Source organism: Salmo trutta, chromosome 35 (assembly GCF_901001165.1).
Source record: "Salmo trutta chromosome 35, fSalTru1.1, whole genome shotgun sequence".
NCBI lineage: Eukaryota > Metazoa > Chordata > Actinopteri > Salmoniformes > Salmonidae > Salmo > Salmo trutta.
Genome location: NC_042991.1, coordinates 11,843,496 through 11,869,573, shown reverse-complemented (window position 1 = coordinate 11,869,573; position 26,078 = coordinate 11,843,496). Strand labels below are relative to the sequence as shown.

The 26,078-nt window shown below is 45.6% G+C and overlaps 1 protein-coding gene across 15 annotated transcripts in view; it reads left to right on the top strand.

Annotated features, from left to right (window-relative positions):
• Positions 1-26,078, top strand: part of LOC115174620 (neurexin-3b) — a 343,543-nt gene that overhangs the window by 67,733 nt on the left and 249,732 nt on the right. For 9 of the 15 annotated variants that reach the window (XM_029733338.1, XM_029733339.1, XM_029733337.1 and 6 more), the window contains 5 exons: positions 15-127; positions 388-656; positions 1,081-1,271; positions 1,721-1,894; positions 4,784-4,903. In XM_029733338.1, coding sequence (XP_029589198.1) covers positions 15-127; positions 388-656; positions 1,081-1,271; positions 1,721-1,894; positions 4,784-4,903 — 867 coding nt within the window. Of the gene's footprint in view, positions 1-14; positions 128-387; positions 657-1,080; positions 1,272-1,720; positions 1,895-2,632; positions 2,660-4,783; positions 4,904-26,078 lie in introns of all 15 variants that reach the window. The other 6 variants (XM_029733330.1, XM_029733336.1, XM_029733329.1 and 3 more) reach the window with 1 other exon arrangement.

Here is a 26,078-nt window from a genome sequence, read left to right as displayed (position 1 = left end):
TTCTCTCTCTCCAGGCCAGATGGCAGGTGACCACACTCGTCTGGAGTTCCACAATGTGGAGACAGGGATTCTGACAGAGAGACGTTTCGTCTCCTCCTCCCCCTCCTCCTTCATTGGACACCTGCAGGTAACACCTCCAGGCCTGGCAGGAACACATGTTAGACCATAAATCATCATTTGGCGCCTGGCCAGTCACTGACCTGCACAGACCGAAGGGGGTCGGGGTCAGAGCCAGTGCTACTGTTATAGACTTCCTCTAGATTCTCGCCCTTAAGATTTGAACAACTTCTCTCTTCCTTGCTTTAACATTACTTAGGGTGATACAAATAGATATCCATATTATTGTCGTCGCTGAGTTATCGTTATCGATCTCACCTCCACCCACAGGGCCTGAAGTTCAACGGCATGTTCTACATTGACATGTGTAAGAACGGAGACATCGACTTCTGCGAGCTCAACGCCCGCTTCGGCATGCGCTCCATCATCGCCGACCCGGTGACCTTCAAGTCCAAGGGCAGCTACCTGGGGCTGGCCACCTTGCAGGCCTACACCACCATGCACCTGTTCTTCCAGTTTAAAACCACCTCCCCGGACGGCTTCATACTGTTCAACAGCGGAGACGGAAACGACTTTATCGCCGTTGAGCTGGTCAAAGGGTGAGGCACTAGTCATATGTACGAGTACCATTATTCTCTTACCTGGCCTTGTTTGCTCAGTGTTCAGAGGAGAGCGAGTGCTCTATTGTTGTCTCTACCGCTGCTTGTGCACACACTCCCCTTCTCAGTAAAGTCTCCTACACTCACACACTTCAACTGAGTCCCATTTCTTTGGTAGTGTACGCTAATGGACACACACAGGCTGAAGGGGCTTCTCTGAGGCGGGTCCCAAAGTACAGAAACAAAGAATTACTGAAGTGTGCATCCCTATCCCTTGTCCCCTCGCATGGACACACACACAGGCTAAAGTGGCTCCTCTTGGGGCGTATCGCAAAGTACAGTGGAGAAGAAGGGCCCTTAATGAAGGGAAGTACTAAGAGTGCTGAAGCATGCATTTGTGTGCCCTTGTCTCGTCCCTCCGTAGGTTTGTCCACTATGTGTTTGACCTGGGGAACGGTCCCAGTCTGTTGAAGGGGAACAGTGACAGTGCCCTGAATGACAACCAGTGGCACAACGTAGTTATCACCAGGGACGCCACCAACACACACACCCTCAAGGTGGACGCCAAGTCCGTCACACAGAACGTCAACGGAGCCAAGAACCTCGACCTCAAAGGTAACAAGAAATGCGCTGATAAACATTATCCTCATACACTTTCTCCCACCGTTCAAAGGAAGGTAGTAAACACATATCAAGTCTACCGGCACTAGAGATGTACTTTTCAGTAAAAACCAAGCAGTCGACCTCTATATGCCCTTCCATCATAGAGACATAAACACTGTCAATCCAACGTTTAAGCTACTGTAGCATAGCACTTAGAATGCATGTCATTCTAAGTGATGTTAGTGTGGATGTTGGAATGTAGCCTCCGTTGGTGTTTGCTCAGGTTGTTTACTGATTTGACTGAACAAACTCGTTATAGTTGTGTAATGACTGGATCATCCTCTATTTACAGAAATGGTGTTGACGCACTCTCTGACCTTTACATCCTTTATCCTTCATTTGTTCGTCAACTCACCCCTCCCTTCATCTGTCCCTCTCTCTCTCTCTCTCCCTCCCTGAAGGGGATCTGTTTGTGGCAGGGCTGGGGCCTAACATGTACCAGAACCTTCCTAAACTGGTGGTCTCTAGGGAAGGTTTCCAGGGTTGTCTGGCGTCTGTAGATCTGAATGGCCGCCTGCCTGACCTCATCAACGACGCCCTGTTCCGCTCCGGACAGATCGAACGCGGATGTGAAGGTACGACCCATGACATAAGACCCCTACGCCAAATGAACCCATATATTATGTATGCGTCCAGTTCCAAATCGACCCCGTGCACCCTAGATGACTAGATCTTGACCCTCTACTAATTGCTATACTATCGTCCTTGCCCACTCACACCTTTTGACCATCAAGCCCAGTTCATTTATGGCCACTTAGGGTCCCGGCCTAATGGTGTACTGCAGTGGTTCCCAACCAGTGGTACTAGGACCCCTGGTGGTACATCACCTATCCACAGGGGGTACTTGAGAAGACTCATTAGACCATAGGCCTACTGGTAAAATACACATGAGGGGGTACTTCAGGGGTACTCTGGGCAGTGGTTCAGTAACCGAAAAAGGTTGGGAACCACTGGTGGACTGTGGTAAAATAATAGACTGGGGCACTGCCTCTACCACTAGGTGGTGCCAAAGGATCAGTATTCAAACGGAGCTTGTTCTCTCACAGGACATTCCTAAACACACAATGACTTACACACCCATATCTATAAACCTGATCACTGTTTCTACCTACTCCTTTTTCTGCAATCTAACAGATGAACACTAATTAACCACTTAACATAAAAGTGAAGTACTTACCTTTATAGTCACTATGCTTACCTATACTTCTACTATACCAGATACTCTAACTAACCCTATGGTCCCTCACTAACCTGACTCTGTTGTTTTTCCCGCTTCTTTCTGTTCTGTTTGTTGTTTTTCTGCGCTAACAAAGTTGGTTTCACCAAAGCCGACCTGCAAGGTAGAAGGTTCAACTCTCAACGCTTCTCTGAGGCGTGGCTGAATGCTGTGTGCAATGCATTGTGGGTGTAGCATGTCCCACTGCTGGCGAGGAGGGCTCGCTCTCTGGGAGTGGCAGCAGAAATGTTGGAGAGAGAGAGAGAGACAGAGGGATAGAAAGAGAGCAATAAGAGGGAGAAAAAGTGAGAGAATACACTGAAAGAGAGGTGAAAAACAATCATTCCAACCCATACACAGAGAAGCACATCCACTATTAACCATAAGGTCCATTTCCAGCCCAGGGCTGTAGTACTGTAATTATGTTGTCCTACTCGTAGTTTCTGTCTGCCTACGGCCGCGGCACCGGCCAGCCCACTCTTTATGGTAATCATGCTCTGTTATGTCCGTCCATCCGTCCGACACAGACCCAGAGTAGCAGAGTCTATTACAGTTTGAACAGAAACAAACTCGTGTTCATGCTCCCATGGTCAGAGAGGAGAGTAGGGATGATTACTGGAACATAGGATCAGAGTTGTAATTAAATAGGTAGAAGATATTACATGTAGGGTATATATATATATATATATATATATATATATATATATATATATGTATATATATATATATGTATATGTATATGTATGTATATATGTATATGTATGTATGTATATGTGTATATGTATATGTATATGTGTGTGTTAGAATATATCCTGCTATACTGACACTGATGGGAGGTTATTACTGTGTCTGGTGGGGCAGAGGAAGCAGCCAATAGCATCACATACCTGCTGCTGAGCTTTAACCAAGGCTAGTTTCAGGTGGTTCCCGGAGTTACGTTTACACGTCTCTGTATATCAAAGTAAATAACTCAAATGTGAAAAGTCGAGATATACAGGAAAGTATAGCAAATACTGCAACTGCGCATCAACCGTGCTGTTGAGGCCATCTCTCTCTCTCTCTCTCTCTCTCTCTCTCTCTCTCTCTCTCTCTCTCTCTCTCTCTCTCTCTCTCTCTCTCTCTCTCTCTCTCTCTCTCTCTCTCTCTCTCTCTCTCTCTCTCTCTCTCTCTCTCTCTCTCTCTCTCTCTCTCTCTCTCTCTCTCTCTCTCTCTCTCTCTCTCTCTCTCTCTCTCTCTCTCTCTCTCTCAACCCTGTCGTACTCCTTCCTTCCTTTCTCTGCTGAAATGAGAAAGTGCTGTTACAGAGAGTGAGTCTTCCGGGACAGACAGGGTCGTGTGACTGAATACCGTCACCTGCATTAGACAGTAAAGGCATTTTCAGCCAGCAACTATACTACTTCTTTTGTATTCTTCTGTTTCACCTCCAATGTCTTCTCATTTCTCTCATATTCTCTTTCACAAGACACTTGCACTTAAATGACTGTTTATTTGCAGTTGTTTCTGTTTTTTATCATTTCACTTTTTGAAATTCATTTTTTCTTTTGGAGGTTTTTGGATAAGATTTTGTATGTTATTTGTTTGAATCCAGACGGATTTACTATATACATATAATGCATTGTTCTTGTTTGCATTCCCTCTTCGACAAGTATTCAAAAGTGTGAGATACTGTATGTGTGGTGGTGGTTGGTGGAGAATGGTATACACACATCCTGTTTGACTTTGAATACCCCTTCGACTGTCTCAACGGAGTGCATACTCAGGGATATGCACTACTGTACTTGCACACTCTGAAGTGTTCACTTGTTATTGTTCTTGTTTTCATTTCTGTGTGTCTTAAGTCCATGGTGATGTAAATCTACAGTGTTTCCCGTTATTGTAATGCTTCACTTCCTGGAAAAAGATGTGTCGTTTTTGATCGTCCTATGAGGAGGGTGGGAACGTTTGTTGTTTCTGTGACTCCTGTACAGTATCTGTTATCGTAAGCCACATGTGGACAAAGTCGTCTATTTCTCTTTTCTGTTCTTGCCTGTTCATAATGGTTCTTATGCAGTGTTAAAACACACAGAGAGAGTGTTGTGTTTTCTTTCTCCAAACGTTGAGACGTCCTATTGAAACGATACGGCCCGCATGACCCCCCCCACTTCCTGTTCCACACAAAGTGCACTACTGCATGGTACCTCCAATGATGGAGCTCAGTGGCACCCCCATGTGGTTACTCCACACCTTTACACCCTGTCTGTTCCTCCAGGACCCAGCACTACCTGTCAGGAAGACTCCTGTGCCAACATGGGCGTTTGTATTCAACAGTGGGAGAACTTCACCTGCGACTGCACCATGACATCTTACACAGGGACACAGTGCAACGACCGTGAGTACTGTTGACTTTTTACTGTACATATGCAGACAGACACACAGATAAAACACAGTACACATACACACACACACACAGGCAGACACCTTCAACTTTACCATGACCTGTTACACTGAGGGACGCTGTGCAACAACCGTCGGAACCAGGGGTCAAGGGTTTTCTGCATCATGCTGGATGTTACCTTATTCTTACGCTGTATATTCTACTTTCTCTGTGACAGCACCAGTGAAAGGAATGGTGTGTGTGTGTGATAGTCAAAATATGCCCTGAAGACCTTCAGTACAAAAGCGGTTGAATTGGTTTGAAATGGTTCTCAGTGTCACACCTTCTTGTTGTTTGGTCACAGAGCTTTAGTAACTTGGCTTTATGAGTCAGTGAGTGACTGATGTTATGTAAAACTGCTGGTTCTGCCCAAGCAGCCATTTTATAAACACCCCTAAAGAGGTTTCTCAGATGTGTGTGGCTCTTATCCCCGTGACGATGGGGACTCTCGTCTTCAGTTTGCGGTGGCAGGCGCGCACAGTGGCGTGCACAGTCTTTCACGGGACAGTGTAATGTAAGGGTCGCTCTGCTCTGCTTTGCCCGTAGCACAACTAACGAGCTGAATCATGTCGAAAAGGAGCTGTGATCACACTGGCCTTTCATACCGGCTAATGCTGCTGGTGGCTCCACGGCTCTCGTCCTCTACCTGTCTCTCTCTTTCCCTCGCTGTCTCTCACTCTCTTTAGGTCCTCACCTCTCTGCCTTTTCCTTGCTTTCTTGTTCATTTGCTCTCTTATCTCGATCTCTCTCCCTCTCTCTCTCGTTCTCTCCCCTGTGTTTCTTGTCCTGTCTTTGACACAGAGTTGTGGTTTGAGGCGATGAGTGCTCCTCTGACCCAGTGATTAGCCCATGGTCATGCCTCAGCAGGCATTCCAGTGGTTTCATATCTAATCCTGTTGACACTTCAACTTCAAGGAGCCAAAGGGCACAGCATCACCATTACTTCCATCTTAAATACTTCCCTATGCAGGGTACTACTTCTGGCTAAATCCCTCTGGCTTTGTCTTTGTGGAATTGTTTTGTATTTTGCTTTAATTGGACCCCAGGTAGCACAGTTGTAGCCAGCTAATAGGGATTCTAATACCAGTAAACAAAACAACAACAACTTAATTGTTAGTTGTTACCTATTAAAACAGGGGCCCTTTGGGTGCTGTTAAATGTAGTGGTTTAATGTTCTGGCCAGGTACCAGATTAGTGTTCCATCTGTGTTTTATAATCCATCCTTTTAGTTATTCTTCTCTACTGTACAGTTTACAATTGGCTGATTCATCTCCCCTCCTCTCCCCTGAAACTATTCCCCAGGCCGTTGCTGTAAATGAGAACGTGTTCCCAGTCAACTTACCTGGTAAAATAAGGGTAAAATAAAAATAATGATCAAGTAGAGGTTCCTCTTCCCCGAGGTTTATAAAGTGTTCATAGAGCCTCCGCTAGATGGCAGTAATGTACCGAGCATCTCCGTATGCAGCTAGCTGAGAGAAGAAATTAGATGCAATCCCCTGAGCATGAAATCAGCTTTCCTCATCTCTCCCTCTCCCCCGCTATCCCTCTCTCTCGCTATCCCTCTCCAAACACACACACAAACACACCCCTCTCATGCTGCACCTGCTGCAGAAAGTGGATTGCTATGACGCTTTCTCCAACGAACACAATGCAAAAGTGATATTTCAAATCATGTTGTTTGATTGTGAAACTGAAGGGGTCCCAGTGTGGTTCCATAGCTGTGCTGCGAGGCTGTGCTGCGAGGCTGTGCTGCGAGGCTGTGCTGCGAGGCTGTGCTGCGAGGCTGTGCTGCGAGGCTGTGCTGCGAGGCTGTGCTGCGCTGTGTGTCAGGCATGAATCGAGCGCAGCCTCACGTGAGTGTGGTTCTAATTAGCACAGTGCAGAGTAGTGGAGAGTGGAGCATCTTTCTCTCTCTGGCTCTGTTTGTCTCTATCATTTTCTCTCTCTGTCTGTGTCTATATGTCTCACTCTGTGTCTTTCTGTCTGCCTGTCGGTCTCTGTCTATATTTGTCTGTCGCTGTCTGTCTCTACACACATCCTGTTTGACTTTGAATAACCCTTTGACTGTCTCAACGGAGTGCATACTCGGGGATGTCCGTCTCTGTCTATATTTGTCTGTCGCTGTGTCTGTCTGTCTCTCTTTCAATTTTCAATTTAAATTCAAGGGGCTTTATTGGCATGGAAACATATGTTTACATTGCCGAAGCAAGTGAAATAGATAATAAACAATAAAAAAATAATCAGTAAACATTACACTCACAAAAGTTCCAAAATAATAAAGATATTTCAAATGTCATATTATGTCTATATACAGTGTTGTAATGATGTGCAAATAGTTAAAGTACTAAAGGGAAAATAAATATAGGTTGTATTTACAATGGTGTTTATTCTTCACTGGTTGCCCTTTTCTTGCGGCAACAGGTCAGAAATCTTGCTGCTGTGATGGCACACTGTGGTATTTCACCCAATAGATATGGGAGTTAATCAAAATAAGATTTGTTTTCGAATACTTTGTGAGTCTGTGTAATCTGAGGGAAGTATGTGTCTCTAATATGGTCATACATTTAGCAGGAGGTTAGGAAGTGCATCTCAGTTTCCACCTCATTTTCTGGGCAGTGTGCACACAGCCTGTCTTCTCTTGAGAGCCAGATCTGCTTTCAGCGGCCTTTCTCAATAGCAAGGCTATGCTCACTGAGTCTGTACATAGTCAAAGCTTTCCTTAAGTTTGTGTCAGTCACAGTGGTCAGGCATTCTGCCACTGTGTATTCTCTGTTTAGGGCCAAATAGCATTCTAGTTTGCTCTATTTTTTTGTAAATTCTTTCCAAGGTGTCAAGTAATTATCTTTTTGTTTTCTCATAATTTGGTTGGGTCTAATTGTGTTGCTGTCCTGGGGCTCTGTGGGGTCTGTTTGTGTTTGTGAACAGAGCCCCAGGACCAGCTTGCTTAGGGGGCTCTTCTCCAGGTTCATTTCTCTGTAGGTGATGGCTTTGTTATGGAAGGTTTGGGAATCGCTTCCTTTTAGGTGGTTGTAGAATTCAACAGCTCTTTTCTGGATTTTGATAATTAGCGGGTATCAGCCTAATTCTGCTCTGCATGCATTATTTTATGTTTTACATTGTACACTGAGGATATTTTGCAGGATTTTTGCAGAATTCTCCCTCTCTCTCTTTCTATTTCTCTCCTACTCTCTCTCTCAAGGCTCTGGGGGTGACATAGAGACCTGGCAAGCATGCACTGTGGGTGACGGTGGCATAAAATACCACCCTTCTAACTCTCAAGTTATGCCAGGTTCTGAGTCACATTGAAGGCTGTTAGAAAAAAGTCATCATGAGTCAAAGTTAGTGTTGCCTTTGTTCATTGCATCTGAATGCAGCCAGTAGAGCGTTTTTCTCTACTCGTGGTAAGATTAAAGTGAAAATTCAGCCAGGCAGTAACCTACATTTCTGCTGCGGTACGGTTGGCGGTTTGTCTTGTTTTACTGCAGACTCTAAGCCTTTACAGCAAATCCCTATATTGTATCCAACAGGGTACTGAAAGCAGCAGAAAGGGAGGCAGGCAGGCAGACAGGGAGGCAGGCAGGCAGACAGGGAGGCAGGCAGGCAGACAGGGAGGCAGGCAGGCAGACAGGGAGGCAGGCAGGCAGACAGGGAGGCAGGCAGGCAGACAGGGAGGCAGGCAGGCAGACAGGGAGGCAGGCAGGCAGACAGGGAGGCAAGCAGGCAGGCAGACAGGGAGGCAGGCAGGCAGGCAGGCAGGCAGGCAGGCAGGCAGGCAGGCAGGCAGGCAGGCAGGCAGGCAGGCAGACAGGAAGGCATAGAGGCAGACAGGCAGGCATAGAGGCAGACAGGCAGGCATAGAGGCAGACAGGCAGGCATAGAGGCAGACAGGCAGGGAGGAAGTCAGGGAGGCAGACAGGGAGGCATAGTTAAAAAATAATAATAATTTTATTTCACCTTTATTTAACCAGGTAGGCCAGTTGAGAACAAGTTCTCATTTACAACTGCGACCTGGCCAAGATAAAGCAAAGCAGTTCAACACAAACAACACAGAGTTACACATGGGATAACACAATAGAAAAGTCTATATACAGTGTGTGCAAATGTAGTAAGATTAGGGAGGTAAGACAATAAATAGGCCATAGTGGCGAAATAATTACAATTTAGCAATTAAACACTGGAGGGATAGATGTGCAGAAGATGAATGTGCAAGTAGAGATACTGGGGTGCAAAGGTCAAAAAAATAAATAACAATATGAGGATAAGGTAGTTGGATGAGGATATTTACAGATGGGCTGTGTACAGGTACAATGATCGGTAAGCTGCTCTGACAGCTAAAGCTTGAAGTTAGTGAGGAAGATATAAGACTCCAGCTTCAGTGATTTTTGCAATTCATTTTTGCAATTCGTTCCAGTCATTGGCAGCAGAGAACTGGAAGGAAAGGCGGCCAAAATAGGAGTTGGCTTTGGGGATGACCAGTGAAATATACCTGCTGGAGCATGTGCTACGGGTGGGTGCTGCTATGGTGACCAGTGAGCTGAGATAAGGCGGGGCTTTACCTAGCAAAGACTTGTAGATGACCTGGAGCCAGTGGGTTTGGCGACAAATATGAAGCCAGGGCCATCCAACGAAAACATACAGGTCGCAGTGGTGGGTAGTATATGGGGCTTTGGTGACAAAAAGGATGGCACTGTGATAGACTACACCCATTTTGCTGAGTAGAGTGTTGGATGCTATTTTGTAAATGACATCGCCGTCGGTAGGATGGTCAGTTTTACGAGGGTGTGTTTGGCAGCATGAGTGAAGGATGCTTTGTTGCGAAATAGGAAGGCGATTCTAGATGTAATTTTACAGTCTAACCAGACACCTAGGTATTTGTAGTTGTCCACATATTCTAAGTCAGAACCGTCCAGAGTAGTGATGCTAGACGGGCGAGCGGATGCGGGCAGCGATCGGTTGAAGAGCATGCATTTAGTTTTAGTTGCATTTAAGAGCAGTTGGAGGCCACAGAAGGAGTGTTGTATGGCATTGAAGCCCGTCTGGAGGTTTGTTAGCAGTGTCCAAAGAAGGGCCAGAAATATACAGAATGGTGTCATCTGCGTAGAGGTGGATCAAAGAATCACCAGCAGCAAGAGCGACATCATTGATGTATACAGAGAAAAGAGTCGGCCCGAGAATTGAACCCTGTGGTACCCCCATTTATTTTTTTATTTAACTAGGCAAGTCAGTTAAGAACAAATTCTTATTTTCAATGATGGCCTAGGAACAGTGGGTTGACTGCCTTGTTCAGGGGCAGAACGACAGATTTTTACCTTGTCAGCTCGAGGATTCAATCTTGCAACCTTTCGGTTACTAGTCCAATGCTCTAACCACTAGACTACCTGCCACCCCATAGAGACTGCCAGAGGTCCGGACAACAGGTCCTCCGATTTAACACACTGAACTGATAAGTAGTTGGTAACAGTTTGGGTCTAGAGTGTCTCCCCCTTTGAAGAGGGGGATGACCACGGCAGCTTTCCAATCTTTAGGGATCTCGGACGATACGAAAGAGAGCTTGAACAGGCTAGTAATAGGGGTTGCAACAATGGCGGCAGATCATTTAAGACAGTGAGGGTCCAGATTGTCTAGCCCAGCTGATTTGTAGGGGTCCAGATTTTGCAGCTCTTTCAGAACATCAGCTATCTGGATTTGAGTGAAGGAGAAATGGGGTAGGCTTAGGCAAGTTGCTGTGGGGGGTGCAGAGCTGTTGACCGGGGTCGGGGTAGCCAGGTGGAAAGCATGGCCAGCCGTAGAAAAATGCTGATTGAAATTCTTGATTATTGTAGATTTATCAGTGGTGACAGTGTTTCCTAGCCTCAGTGCAGTGGGCAGCTGGGAGGAGGTGTTCTTATTCTCCATGGACTTTACAGTGTCCCAGAACTTTTTGGAGTTTGTGCTACAGAATGCACATTTCTGTTTGAAAAAGCTAGCCTTTGCTTTCCTAATTGCCTGTGTATATTGGTTCCTAACTTCCCTGAAAAGTTGCATATCGCGGGGGCTATTCGATGCTAATGCAGTACGCCACAAGATGTTTTTGTGCTGGTCAAGGGCAGTCAAGTCTGTAGTGAACCAAGGGCTGTATCTGTTCTTAGTTCTACATTTTTTTGAAAGGGGCATGCTTATTTAAGATGGTGAGGAAAGCACTTTTAAAGACCAACCAGGCATCCTCTACTGACGGAATGAGGTCAATATCCTTCCAGGATACCTGGGCCAGGTCACTTAGGAAGGCCTGCTCGCTGAAGTGTTTTAGGGAGCGTTTGACAGTGATGAGGCAGACAGGGAGGCATATAGACAGGCAGATAGGCAGGCATATAGACAGGGAGGCATATAGACAGGGAGGCATATAGACAGGGAGGCATATAGACAGGGAGGCATATAGACAGGGAAGCATATAGACAGGGAATCATATAGACAGGCAGACAGCAAGGCATATAGACAGGCAGACAGGGATGCAAACAGCGAGGCATATAGACAGACAGACAGGGATGCAAACAGTGAGGCAGACAGACAGGCGTACAGGGAGGCGTACAGAGGGGCGTACAGAGGGGCGTACAGGGAGGCAGACAGGCAGACCAGGACTGTCTGCACCTTCCATTTGTCTACAGTTGACAGTTTGAGTACTGCACTACTCACTCCTAAACTCAGACACAAGACAAAGAGAGACAGAGAAAGAACTTACAGCACTCTTGAACCTTTTATGCATTTCTCAGCCCTGACTTGTGTAAGGCTTTAGCTACAGGTACTGTTCTGCAGAGTAAATGGCTGCAGTCGAACTGCAGTCGGGTTCGGGACCAGTTCTTGTGGTAGCGGGTATGGGCGGGTGCGGTATGAAAATATGTGGTTGCGGGAGGGAGTGGGATGAGTCGCACACAGACCTCCACTGCAGACCTCTACTGCAGAGTTCTACTGCAGAGTTCTACTGCTTCTTTTATTCAACTCTCTCACTCCTTTTTAGAGCTGTTTTTCGGCGCCTCTGTTTGATAATGTGTACAGTAATGGCTGAGTGGTTTTGTCATGGTGCTCATCTTCGACCTTCTCCCCTCACTGCTTCGTTTCACTCTTCCTCACCCCTCCTCTCTCCTCTCTTCCTCACCCCTCCTCTCTCCTCTCTTCCTCACCCCTCCTCTCTCCTCTCTTCCGACCTCTCCTCTCCTCACCCCTCCTCTCTCCTCTCTTCCGACCTCTCCTCTCCTCACCCCTCCTCTCTCCTCTCTTCCGACCTCTCCTCTCCTCACCCCTCCTCTCTCCTCTCTTCCGACCTCTCCTCTCCTCACCCCTCCTCTCTCCTCTCTTCCGACCTCTCCTCTCCTCACCCCTCCTCTCTCCTCTCTCCCGACCTCTCCTCTCTCCTCTCTTCCGACCTCTCCTCTCCTCAACCCTCCTCAGCCCTTTTACTTGGTTTGCATCATTACCTCACAGTTCTAGTGTAATTCAAGGACATCAGGGATGGGAGGGAGCTATTGGCAAAATGGAGAACGGGCCGGATGCGGCTCTCTTCTCTACATCGGGGCAATTACTCAACTTACATAATGGAATTAGCTGCTGTCTATTATTTGTCTATTTCGCCCAACAAAGGTCAAGCTTTATTATTCATTCACAAGCCAGGACACACACGCACATTGTTTCACACACAGTCGGGCAAACACACGGTCACACACAAATGCGCACGGATGCATTCAAGCAGACCACACAGAGGCACACAAACATGAACAAACCCAAACTAACTTAAACACAGACACACCAATGACACACACACTCAGAGATGAAAACAGTTAATCAGTTTGTGTTGACATTTATAATTGCTTAGATGGCTTTGTAATAAATTGCCCTCTGCCAAGCCAAATGGCCTTAATTTACTTCCCAAGATGCATTTGGAGGGGTGTCACGAAGTCTGGCTCCTTGCATAAAACTGCAGCTGAGTTTCCCTCCATGTTTTATAAATTCATTCTTTAGTCACTCACCTTCCCAACACAACGTTTTACAGGGGATGAGGCCAAAGGACATAATGGTATACACACATTGTGTCACTGGAGTAGGCCATGTTCTTCAATCTGTAAAGGAATATTAAGTGTTTTCTTTTCTATGTGAAAAGAGGCATGGAAAATGAGATAGTGTCCTTGCCATTCTAAAACCACTGCATTATTAATCAGTGAAAACTGGATTGAGAAACGCCTTCTGTGATTCACACACATGGCACGCGCACTCATACTCAAACTTATTTTCTCGACACACACACTTTCTTTGCTGAACACACACACACACACCCCAGACCACACGCACTTATCACAAACACAGTGTACATGCCCTAGGTAGTGTAGTAGATATGATGGAATGTGGTTATTCATAGCTCCCTCATGCATACCTGAAGAGTTTTCATTTGAACAATGAATAATGTAATGTGCAGTCACAGTAAATGTGATTAAGTGGTGCAGAGGCAGGATAACAGGTGTGTGTGGGGCTGGGAGGGTGTCTAGAGGACCAGGGTAGCATTAAGGAGGGTGGAGGCTTGTCTGGGAGTCAGTGGTGCTGAGGGGGGTGTCTAGGAGACCTAGCCTGGGTAGAATGTAGCTAGGCCAGTGTAGGAGCAGGTGTGCTGGGAGTTGTGGGGTGCGTAGAATAAGATGTAGGGATGGGGCTGGGACAGTGGTGTCGTGGGCTTCATCTCTCCTCTTCAGGAGGATGTCCTGCACTCTGGTCCAACAGTGAGTCTGTCCAAATGGAAACAGAACATTCTGTCCTGACATCTTCTCCTGTATTACACACTAGCTACAGTACCTAGTAAAAGGATCACACTGTCCAATGCCGCAAGCAAAGGCCCTCAAATGCACAGAGGGGGACGCAGCCTCAGCCTCTGTGACGTAAACATGAGCGAGCCTTGTGAAGAGAGGAGGTGAATGGAGGAGAGAGACATTGATGAGCAGCTAGGTGCTTTAGGGTAGAGGAGGGGGAGTGCAGTGATGCTTTGTTGTGGCCCAGGGGAGAGGGGTATTACCCCAGATCAAACAGATAGAATAATCCCCCAAACACACACACACACACACACACAGTCTTGCACAACTAACCTTGTGGGGACACGCAATTCAGTCCCATTCAAAATCCTATTGTCCCTAACCACTAACCCTAGCCCATACCCTTACCCTAAACTTAACCCTAACGTTAACACAAAAACCTAACCTTAACCCTAAACCTAACCATAAAACGAACCCCTAACTCTAAACCTAATTCTAACACTTATTCCTTAACCACCTAGAAATAGCATATGACCTTTTTGGGATTAACAAAATGTCCCCAAGTGGTCAAAATGTTTTCGTTTACTATTCTTCTTGGGACTTCTGGTGTCCAGAAGTCTAGTTAAACGAGCCCACACACACACACACACACACACACACACACACACACACAGCTTTTCTACACTTCACTCTGTGAGAGGACAAGGTTGAAATAAATGTCTTCATTAAAGCTGCCCTATGCAGAAATCGCTCAGCCATTTCCTGGTTGCAAAATGTCTAATAGTTCACCTATTTTCAGTTTATATGACCATATAAGCAAGTATAGTGAAGAAAATTGTTGTGTTGTCTAAAAAACTGTGTAATATATTTTCCCTAACCAAATATATTGTATTTTCAGCTGTTTGAATCTGGTGTATAAAACTGAAAGTAAAAGAGGCAAAAACGAAACTTAAGAAAGGGAAGCATAGAAAGGGTGCACATAGAACAGATCTAACTCTTCTTAGACTTGCTTTCAATGAGAATGACAGATCTATAACCCACTTTTCTATGTGATTTCAGTCCGGTCGCCCCAAAAGTTACATATTGCAGCTTTAAGGCTCTATTTCCAACCCAGGCCTGTAATGGTGTAACTAATACAGCCCAAGTACTGATCAAGTTAATGATGCCAGCCTAGCATAGCCTAGCATATGGTGTGTGGTTGTGTGTGTCCAATCAATTATTTGTCACATGCTTTTAGTAAACAACAGGTGTGGACTAACAGTGAAATGCTTACGGGCCCTTCACAACAATGCAGTGACATTTTTTGGGGGGAGAACTAATAGAAAAGTAAAACATGTACATTTTTAAGTAAAAATAGATACACAATGAATAACGATAACTTGGCAATATACAAGAGGTACCGATTTGATGTTCCGAGGTAATTGAGGTAGTTATGTACATATATCTAGGAATTAAGTTGACAGATAGTAAACAGTAGCAGCAGCGTATGTGATGAGTCAAAAAAGTTTGTGCAAAATGGGACAATGCAGATAATGGGACAATGCCAGCTGGTCTGCGCATGCTTTGAGTACGCATCCTGGTAATCCGTCTGGCCTTGTGGCCTTGTGAATGTTAACCTGTTTAAAAATAAAATTGAGTCGATGTCCTCACCCCCGCATAAATCGAATTAGCATAATACAGAAATCCCCATCAAAATTCGTCAGTTGAATCAGTTTTTTACCTGAGCTGCTTCTCAGTCCACCTCCGATGTTGCCTTTCTGCATCTTCGGTGAAAGGTGGCAGAGCTAGAGCGGTATTTTTCAGACCATGAGACCTTCTCACGTAAATGTCTGTAGCGTCTGAATGTCTGCTCTACGACCACCACAAGTGTCATGGGACACGTCTGAAGTCGGTTCCGCCGATCTGCCAACTTCTTCTGTCTGTAGCGTCCCAACAGTTTGGGCTGCACACTAATTTGACCTCTGTGGAAAGGTGAGTCTCTCACGAGGACACCCAAAAGCTTCACAAGACTAATCTGAAGGTAGCCAGGTACCAGTTAAACATTTTTATGGAAGTATATATGGAAATAATTTATTGCCTAACAATAAAATAAAAAAATATAGTTTCCTGATTTTTCTTATATCAATCAGATATTGGACAGACACTTCAGAACAAACTTCCTTTGGAGATATATATTTTTACTATCTGTTAGTCCATGTACAGCATGATGCTGTTATTCAATGCGTTTCTATGGGATAATAGCAGTAAGGCCAAATTCAATCTTTCATAAAATATTATAAAAAAAATGTATACCTTAAGTATTCAAAAATTCCAAATCATATGTTAGCTTAGGTCTTACTCACATAAGCTACAGAGAGTGTGATCACACAGTTGTCCAGAACAGCTGGTGCTCACACACATGGTTCAGTGTTGCTTGCCTAGAAGTGAGCATAGAAGGCATTGTGTGTATGTGCGAGCGTAAGTATGTGTGTGTTATATGGCTATGGTGTGTCACTGAGATAAGTGGATGTGTCAACCGGGTGCAGGAGGCAGACATAATGCCATCACTGGAGATTGTGGAGCCATAGTGAGAGAGAAAATGGGAGAATATGAAATGAATTAATTAATGACCAGCGAGAAACGAGAGCAAAGTTCATCTGGAAAAAGTGTATTAGTTCAACTTTATTCATGTTTGTGTTTATGTGTGTGTGTGTTCTCGTGTTTGTGCTCTCCCGTGTGTAGTAGATGCAGCCTTCCATGTTTGTGTTGATATTCAGTATCTACGTCGGTATACAGGCCTGTTGTTTGCTAATTAGACTTCATGCGCAGTAAATATTTACTACCTTCCCATAGTTCAATGTTCAATGCAGACACAAACAGATGACTGCTAACTGAATATACTGTAATGGAAGCTTTACAATGAGGGGGTGTGACAGGAAGAGAGGGAGAGATATAAACAGAGAGAGAGACAGACAGAACAGACAGAGACAGAAACAGAGAACTAAGTAAGCCATAGACACTGGAAACAGTCGACCCAGAGTCAGAGTCAGTCACACCAAACATTTTGGGGCGAGAGAGGCTGAGAGTGATTGAATGTACAGTAGCACATAACAGACAGTTAGGACGTGGTACATCCATCTGTTTCTGCTGGTCGCATGGGTAACCTTGGGGCTGTTACAGCCCTTCTCCCTGGCTGACGTTGCTAACGGAGACACATCCATCAACACACACACACACACACACCCATCTATCAACACGTCTCCAGACACATTTCGCGGGCCCCGGCAACACATACAAATCACCCAATCAATAGGGACAAATACTCCAACATCCGCCCGCCAGCCACCGCCCAAAACCAAACTTACTGCTAGGCTTTGAAGACGTTTTCTCCATAAATGCATCTCACCTTTAGCTAAGCGTTGTACTCTCTATCTCTCCCTCTTTTTCTTTAGGGCCCTCCTCTGACTCCGCCTAGTATAGAGGTGTTTGTATCACAACGTGTGTGTGTGTGTGTGTGTGTGTGTGTGTGTGTGTGTGTGTGTGTGTGTGTGTGTGTGTGTGTGTATGTATGTATGTATCCACCTTCTCAGGGTCATGCTGTGTTGTGCCTGAACTCAGACTCTAGATGAGTGAAATCAATACAGACAGCTTCTCATCAACTCCTCTCATGGTTCTTCTGAATTGATGTACTTCTGCCATGTGCTACTGCAGACTGGCACGGCAGGCAGGTGTGACAGGCACACACACACACACACACACACACACACACTGGCTTTGAACTGAACACCACAACAGGTCTTTTGTCATCCCAGACAGCGTTCTCATTCCGCATTCAATTTACTCCAGCAGCAATTTCATGCATTTCCCTCTTCCTTCTACACAAGGACAGTTTAGATGTTTACGCATCAGAAATGTTGCTAGAGTTTTTCGTGATATTCCCCGCTTTGTTCTCCTGATGACAAGAAGAAGGTACACTACTGATCCAGCCACTGGAACACAAGTACAGTGAATAAAACACACACCTTAGGTACATACACCAGGAGAGGGGTGGATAAGAAGAATAGCAGGATTCATCTCAGAGAAAAGAGAGAGGATGTTAGCTCGAGGAGAACCTGGACATTTCAGGAGGTGACTGGAACATGTACACACACTGTCACCCAAACCTATTTTTACACAATGGCCGTTCACTTACTGTTTCCGGATCCATAAGAATGAGCATGTACTGATGCCTTCATATGCCAGAAGGACATTTGTGTCTGTAAAATGTCTTCTTCCCTAACTCTGGGGCCTTTTAGAGATGCCCTTACATGCTTTTAACAGTGGCCTCTTACCTGTGCTTTTCTGATGATCACGAATGCCAATGCTTTTACCCATAATCATGGGCAGGTTGACCTGTGGAAAGACCAAGTCCTTAATGTTAGCTGCAATGTCTGTAAGTGGTTCATCCTAGCTTTACTGACATTAGTGGAATGATTGGCATTTGTGGACCTATTCCCTGCTGAGAAGAAGAAAAAAGAACGAAAGTAAAAACAGTTCTGTTGTGGAATTTGAGTATTTAGTCGATAACGTCTTTGCTCTCAGTTCTAATACATTCTTGTCTCAGAATGAGCATCTCCACTGCATGTTTGAAGGGCTCTCATTTGAGGGAAGTGTTTTGTGAAGGAGCTCCTCAAAGCCCTTATTTGACCAGGAGATGAGGCATTGAAGATTGTGGCCTCTGAGACGTTGTTTGATCATGCCAAGAGGTTATCTACCTGTCTGTTAGTTAAATATACATGATCCTTTGGCTAATGACTCAAATTCTAAAAGGGGAGTTGGTTGGAGTATGCAGAGGAGCCTTAATGATCACTCTAAAATAATGACTGTCTCTCTCTCTCTCTCTCTGACTAGTACAATTATTGTGTCAGTAGCTTCCCAACCCTCCAGCCCAGTTCACACACTGGATGAGGCTCAGAATGAATTGGGTTGAAGTTACACTAATGCCTATGTTTTAGGTTGAGCATCAGCCAGTCAATGATGGATCGTCAACTATCCAATCTGGTTGTCCATCAGTATCAATCCTCTCTCGTCTGCCCACCATTTTCCCTTCTCTCTCTCTAACTGTACAGGCTGCATAGGAGAGCTATTTATTCCAATGGACAATTTGCTGGGGTGTCTCACACACACACACACACACTAGGGCCGCCCTGATAGGCACTGTGCTGAATGTGGCTACACCACTCTCTCTAGACTGCAGTGTGGGCTTCTGTAGCGGCAGCGCCAAGCTATAACAGACACACACACGCTCACTCACTCAAAGAGCTGTATAACACACAAAGCAAAGTAGGACAGTGATGTCATTTAGATAAGGGCCCTGTGTGCCGAACGCTGTTATTGCATTTGGTGGGTGACATGGGACCCAATTACCACACAGGGACAACGGCTCCCGGGGCCAGCGTTTCAAATTGTTTCTCAGGCGTCCTGGAGGGAGGACAAGAAGAATGAGGGATGAGGAGGAGGGGAAGGCGGGAGGGAGGAACGGAGGTTTGGGGCTGAGGATAAATAAGGTCAGAGAAGACAGGCGGCATCACTGCAATTGTCAAAGCAATTTACTGCGAGTGAGGAGCCTTGTCAATTCAGAGATGCTGTTCAGACCTGAGCCTGTTTCTCCTAGCTGCCTCTAAATGGTCTCTGAAGGGAAAATAAACTGGTGGACGGATATAGGGCGCACCCACACACATACACGTTTTTCACTAATGAGCCCACAACATCTCATCTCGTTTATGTTTAGTCAGCTATGTGATTGTCATCCGACTATAGACTAACTCAAAGCTACCCCTGCCAGTATGGTAATTCAGGCCTTCACTTGTTTCCCGTCACCTGAAAGCGGATCTAAGCTACTCCTTGTACTCCACAATGAATCACACCCCTGAAGGGCGCTTGACCTAACGTAGTGTGATAGATTGGTCTCCTGCATTAAGGGATTGGGGATTGAAGACCTCCGGCCTGCTCTCTCTCTCTCTCTCTCTCTCTCTCTCTCTCTCTCTCTCTCTCTCTCTCTCTCTCTCTCTCTCTCTCGGCACCAGGACTGTTTCTCTCCCGGTGCTAAGGGGGGGGCTTGACCAATACGTGGGGGTGCTAAGAAAATAGTTGCTTTTCATGACTATTTACAAGTGCATTTATTCCATATGCATAATCAGACAACTGTGCATTGGTAATAATGTTTGGGATGAAACGGCGATCACAACGTCAGAAATGACATGAATAATATCCAAAAGAGCAGCCACAACGAGAAGTGTAATGTATTTAGCCTGTACCTGTTAACTGTGCACACACTTGTAAAAACGAACTGGCTATCATCACCCATGTTAGCGATTTATATTTCTATTGCAAAAATACTTTTAGGCCGACTGGCTGACAATATGCTGCGTCTTCTTGTTCCATCCAGATCCAGATCAGTGTGATTGAATCATGTTCCCACCACCGGACAGGCGCTCTGTCAATACGTAAAAAGGACTTTCAGTTACTCACCAAGTGTTGTTTTATAGAAGGACGATGCGTCTGTTGTTGTGGTTCAGTGCAAATGAGTCTAGAATCTTCTGGGCATCCAGGGCCTTGGTTCTTTCTGCGTGTATGGACATGCAGGCAAGGATGCTGAGTCGAGGGTTTGTCCAGTGTTCCATTCTGTATATCATGATGCCTGTATTTAGCATTTCTAGTATTATCTGAGATTTTCTGCGCACCTGTTTTTGTCTTATTTACCTACAACCTGTAAAAGTTCAAGAAAGTTTACCTTGTTGACAGCCGTGTCGTTTTCTATGTCTCCTCTCTGTGAAAGTCCCTGGTATGCAGTGTAACGCAGTGACTCCACACCTGCTCTCATATACTCTCTGTTCTCTTGGACTGTTTTTGAATGTCCATCACTTAGAGCATTGCATATTGTTGAGCCAGACTCTTTCTGAATAGTACACTTATTCCACGCTGTCATTGCATATTTGTCTTGAACGAACTTGTGGCCTTCTTCCAGTTCTGGTAGCCATCGTGGGTAAATGCCGCCTTCTCCCCACCATGGTTTCCTGGACGTTGAAAGTGGCGGCATTCAAAGCAGAAAGCACGGTCCTTTTGAAATAGAATATTCCAGCCATTTGTAATCCTCATACTATCTACGATTGAAGTAGCGATCCTGCTGTCCAACTTTTGTGGCTGGATAACGCCGAAGAAGAGGGCGCCTTGGTGACTGGCTTAAATCAATCAGAGCTGAGGCTGTGCTAACAGTGCAGCAGCTAGCAGCGACAAACTGCTCTGGTGCTCCCTCACGTCGTGGCTCACGAGTTTCTCTCTCTCCACTCATCTTTCTTATCTCCCTCTTCGGCCCCCTCGGAGACAGGGTCTGGGTCTGGATTTTCATTTTCTACCCGCACTCTTCTCTCGATCAGAAAACGGTCCATCACAACGGGGCGAGATGGGCGACTAGCTACCGTAATTTCCGGACTATAAGCCGCAACTTTTTTCCCAGGCTTTGAACCTCGCGGCTTAAACAATGACGCGGCTAATATATGGATTTTTCCCGCTTTCAATTTTTTTTTCTCCAAAAAAACACATTCTGTGACGTGCTCAGTTTTTTGGCGTCATGAAGCTTTCATTAGACCAATGAAATTGCCAAACGGGTTAAGGTCAAACTTTTTTGTTTACTGTTTAGATTAAATCGAGCGCTCTCAAACTTATTACGGTAGTCATTTTGTCACCCTCATCATGGCAAAGACACGGAGAAATGCATATGATGCAGCTTTCAAGTTGAAGGCGATTGAAATGGCTGTTGGAAAAGGAAATAGAGCTTCTGCACGGGAGCTTGGTCTTAATGAGTCGATGACAAGCCGTGTTTCGTTAAAGCCTATTTATTTTTTGTTACAAGCCATGTTTCGTTAAAGCCTATTTATTTTTGTTACAAGCCGTGTTTCGTTAAAGCCTATTTATTTTTGTTACAAGCCGTGTTTCGTTAAAGCCTGTGTAAAGTTAATTTGTTTCAATGTACCGGTAGGCACCTGCGGCTTATAGACATGTGCGGCTTATTTATGTTCAAAATAAAATAAAAAATGTAATTCAGTGCGTGCGGCTTATATTCAGGTGCGCTCAATAGTCCGGAAATTACGGTAGATAGAAGTTAGCTCACATAACGTAGCCTAACGTGAGCGAGCACCCCCCCATACACACACACACACACGTCATAGGGCAAATACACAGCACAAGCACACAGCCAGGGACTGGATTGGGACTGGTTATTAACTTTGACATATTTCTTTATTTAAAAATAAAAAAATACTAAAATGCTTGAGGGGACTTAACTGGGGCTACACAGATTTGTGACGTGACTATAGCCCCTCCCTAGCCCCGGTGTAGCGCCGTGCCTGTGTGTGTGTGGTCATGCTCCCTCCATTTAGCCCCAGTATCAAACTCTGTTTAAATCCATGTTCTCTCCTCTCTCTAACCACCACGTGAACTGTATCACCATAACTATATACATCCATGTGTTTGTTTGTTTCCAAACCAGCCATTAAAACAATACGCTCTGCCTCCAACCATCCAACCCTCGAACCCGGCGCTCCAACCACTCCAGCCCTTCACGCTGCACGTCAGCCCTGATCAAGGGATCTCCCGTCCGGAGCCTAATGCCTGTGAGAGGCTGTGTGTGCGTATTAGAAAAGTGTGTGTTGGTGTGTGTGGCTGGGTGTGTGTGTGTGTGTGTGTGTGAGGCTGTGCGTGCATATTAGAGACGGCCAGATAGAGCATCACTGGATGTGGTATGTGTCATCGTAGCATGAGAGAGCATAGCTTAATATCGCCTGAACGCTTTTCTATTCTGTTTATCATAACCTCAAATGGTTGCTAGCTACTGTTCTCACAGAACCCCACACGGTTGTTTATTCTGAATGAATATTTTATCACAACAACAACAACAAAAAATGTTGTTTAAGGTCCATGTAGATAGAAGATAATAAATGTAGTATCTGTAGGGGGAAAAAAACTGTTTTAGATTAAAACATCTCATTTACAATCTCCTGGCTGAAACACAGAGTTTCTTCCTGGCAACTATTCCGTTGCACCTGGTGGTATGTGTGTATGAAAGGCTTGGCCTGAGATCTGATCAGACCATTAGTCCCATGCTGTTACGTCCTCCAGGGTCCTGGGGAATCAGACTTCCTTCACACCTGCCTAGTGATCAGGCCTCTGAACACACACACACACACACAAACCTGCCTCATCTGCTCTCCCACCCCGTACTCCCCTGAGAGGGTAGGGTAATGTAAGGAGCTCCCGGCTAGCCTCTCTCCCTGTTAAGGCGTCCGCATGCTTCCCAGACAAAACAGTTCAGAAGAGTTTGTGCATATATTCGTGCACGTACAGTACCAGTCAAACGTTTGGACACACCTGTAAAGATGGAGAGAGAGCAACAGAAACAGAAACAGGGCTGATCATGTTTTGGTTTGTAGCCCACGTATGAACATGCCGGCTTGGCAGCACTCCATCTGTCTCTGTGGGTTCCTGGCTGCTGGCACGGCCCCTGGACCACCCTCCCCTCTCTCTCCCTTCTCGTTCCCGCCGTTCCCCCTCTCCCCCTCTCCCATTCTGATGTCTACCAGACTCCGCGTCAGGCTGGGCGCCTGCACTTGGCTCGCCCTGTGCCTCACCCCTGTCACCGCTGCACCACCCATGGGTCAGCTCCATCCCTCCCCCTTTTTCCTCACCCCTACCACGCCTACACCTTATTCACCCAGAGAGGGCCGAGGATTACGGTAATTTACGGTGGTGCAGTTCAGCGTTTAATGACTGGGTCTACTCCTGATGGGGGAGGAAGGCTAATGAGTGTGTTAGAATTAGCCAACCCAGAGACAAACAGCCCTCCGTTTGTATGACTAATTACATGGCCTTGGCCAAGCCTAGAGGAGGGAGAGAGAGAGAGACAGTAATGACATCTCACAGGGTTACTGGGGTTGTATGACTTGGAGGGCTTGCCCTATAGTCTCTCATCAACCCTCTGGGGCTGGAAACCGAGACGAGTGCAGCGTTTGCCCTGATTAATTGTTGCAACTGTGGACACTCTCTCTCACACACATACTTTCTCATACACACATACATACACACACACTGATTAATTGATGTAACTGTAACTGAGATAAAGATGTAAATTCACTGTTTAACTATTGAGTACAGTATGTGCTGTACCAAGCCAGCCCACTTGCTATAGTAGTATGATATCATTTCTATTCTGTGTCAAATAGAGCCTACAGTGTCGCTGATAGAAAGGGCCTATTAAAACATAGTTCTAAAACATATGGAATATGATTATTATTTAATGACCCGGAGGTTTGAACCTTCTATTATCACATCGCAAGCGGTGCTGCAGCTATGTTTAGCTTTAAGTTGATCTAATTCTTCTGGGAACTCAAAGGAAAGCCATGAAAATCCCCCAGGGACTTTTATATTCCCTTTCATTTGGAAAGATACAACAACAAAAAAAGTCCATCTTAACACTTTTCTTCTGGAGCTCTGCACACTCAGTCACGATTTTGAAACGGTTGTTGCATCGACCGCAGTGCAGCTGGGTTTTTTTTTATTGAAATGATCTGGCAAAGACATACTTAGAAAGCTATTTTGGGGTGTTAAACACAGTTTGCCCATTATGCATACAGAAGAGTAATGTTACAAAACAGCATTAAATAATCATTATATCGTTGCACCTTGCACCAAACTGTCTGGCTGTAGTTTGTCTGCATGTCTTGCGGAATAACACTGTGGGCTGGTTTCCCGGACCCAGATTAGGCCTATTCCTGGATTGAAAGGCATGCGCAACAGATATTCTGTATGGAAAGTGATTTTAGTACAGATATATGCTTAATCTGTGGCTTAGAGCAGTTGGCCTGAGTGTCTCTCTACCATACGTGTTGTTGTGTGTGCTGGCTTCAACAAGCTCTGTTCTGAAAAGCCGATTTGACATGTTTGGCACTATTGCTCTTCCCTCTGTTCTCTGTAGTGCTGAGTGATGAGGTCAACCAGTGGAGATTCTCACTGATCTATAATGACCATGGGGCAATATATTACAGACCATGTTCATATGTTAACAAGGCTCTGATGGATCTCTGAGCAAGGTCAATAGTCCGGGAAGTGATGACCGTGTGGATGTTGGCTATATCATCACTTGATAGTCCATAGCACATAGCACATAGCGCTTGAGCACCTATGGAGGCCATAGAATGATGACTCTGTTGACGTTGGTTGTGACATCAGTGATCTAGCTATGCTGGCAGGGAGGGCCAATATGTTACGGAAGCAAAAGACGAGCGAGTGGCCCTGTTGGTGGTGTTTATGTCATCCGTTCATCAGATCCCTGCAATACAGCATCTATGGCGACCGCTGTTGGTGTTACACTTGAACTCACAGCATGCGGTCCAGCGTTCTGATGTACTGTGTCAGTTGAAGGATTGCTTTGGCGGTGTCAGGAAGGAGTGCTTCTTCACATCCACATTCAGTGGAACTGGAACAATGTGGGGGAAAACGAGGCTTGCCTTTTGCCGAGAGCTAAACCTGCTAAGGTTTGATATTGCGGCCAGCCAGTCATCGAAGGGGACAACGGTTTATCCTTTGTTTGGAATGAATCATGAAAGGAAGCCTGTCTGTGCTATGGAGTATCAAGTGATGTCCTCTAGGAACTGAATGCAGTCAGTGAGAGGTCCTATCTCTTCCTCAGTATCTTGTCCATCAGTCATGTGACGGCTATAAGCCCGTAGCTTATAGCACAGGGATGAGATGGGGACAGGGGAGGGAAGAAAGCATCTCTTGGCAAAGCAACAGAGTATCCTCTGTCTGGCTCGTGGCTACAGCTGTGGAGGATAGTCTTCTGCCTCTTCTGCCACATCCCCCTCTAATTTTCCCTCATTTTTCATTCCATTGTTTTTCTGTTGTTTTTTTCAAGTAGCTTTTGGATTCGTGGAGACCTTGCCACGTCTTTTGGTCTTTTGTCCTTGGGCGATCATTGCAGGGGTTTATGGGAGGTACACACACAGAGAAACACAGGCTGTCTAGGTCTTTTATTTTTGGTCTTTCTCTCCCTGTCTTTGGCTCTGCTGTCACTGACTCAGTATGTCTGTCTCTCACACACACACACACACACACACACACACACACACACACACACACACACACACACACACACACACACACACACACACACAGACGATGTATCACAATCCTACCATTCTCCCTGGTGATTCAGGACACGTCTCCAGGCTGTGTTGTTCTTGTTGTTCTTGTTGTGTGGGCTGGCTGTTATTCCCTGCTGAGAAAGAGACAGACACAGTTGAATTGTCCTGACCTCTGGGGAATACGCTGGGAATCCACTGTGACACTGACCT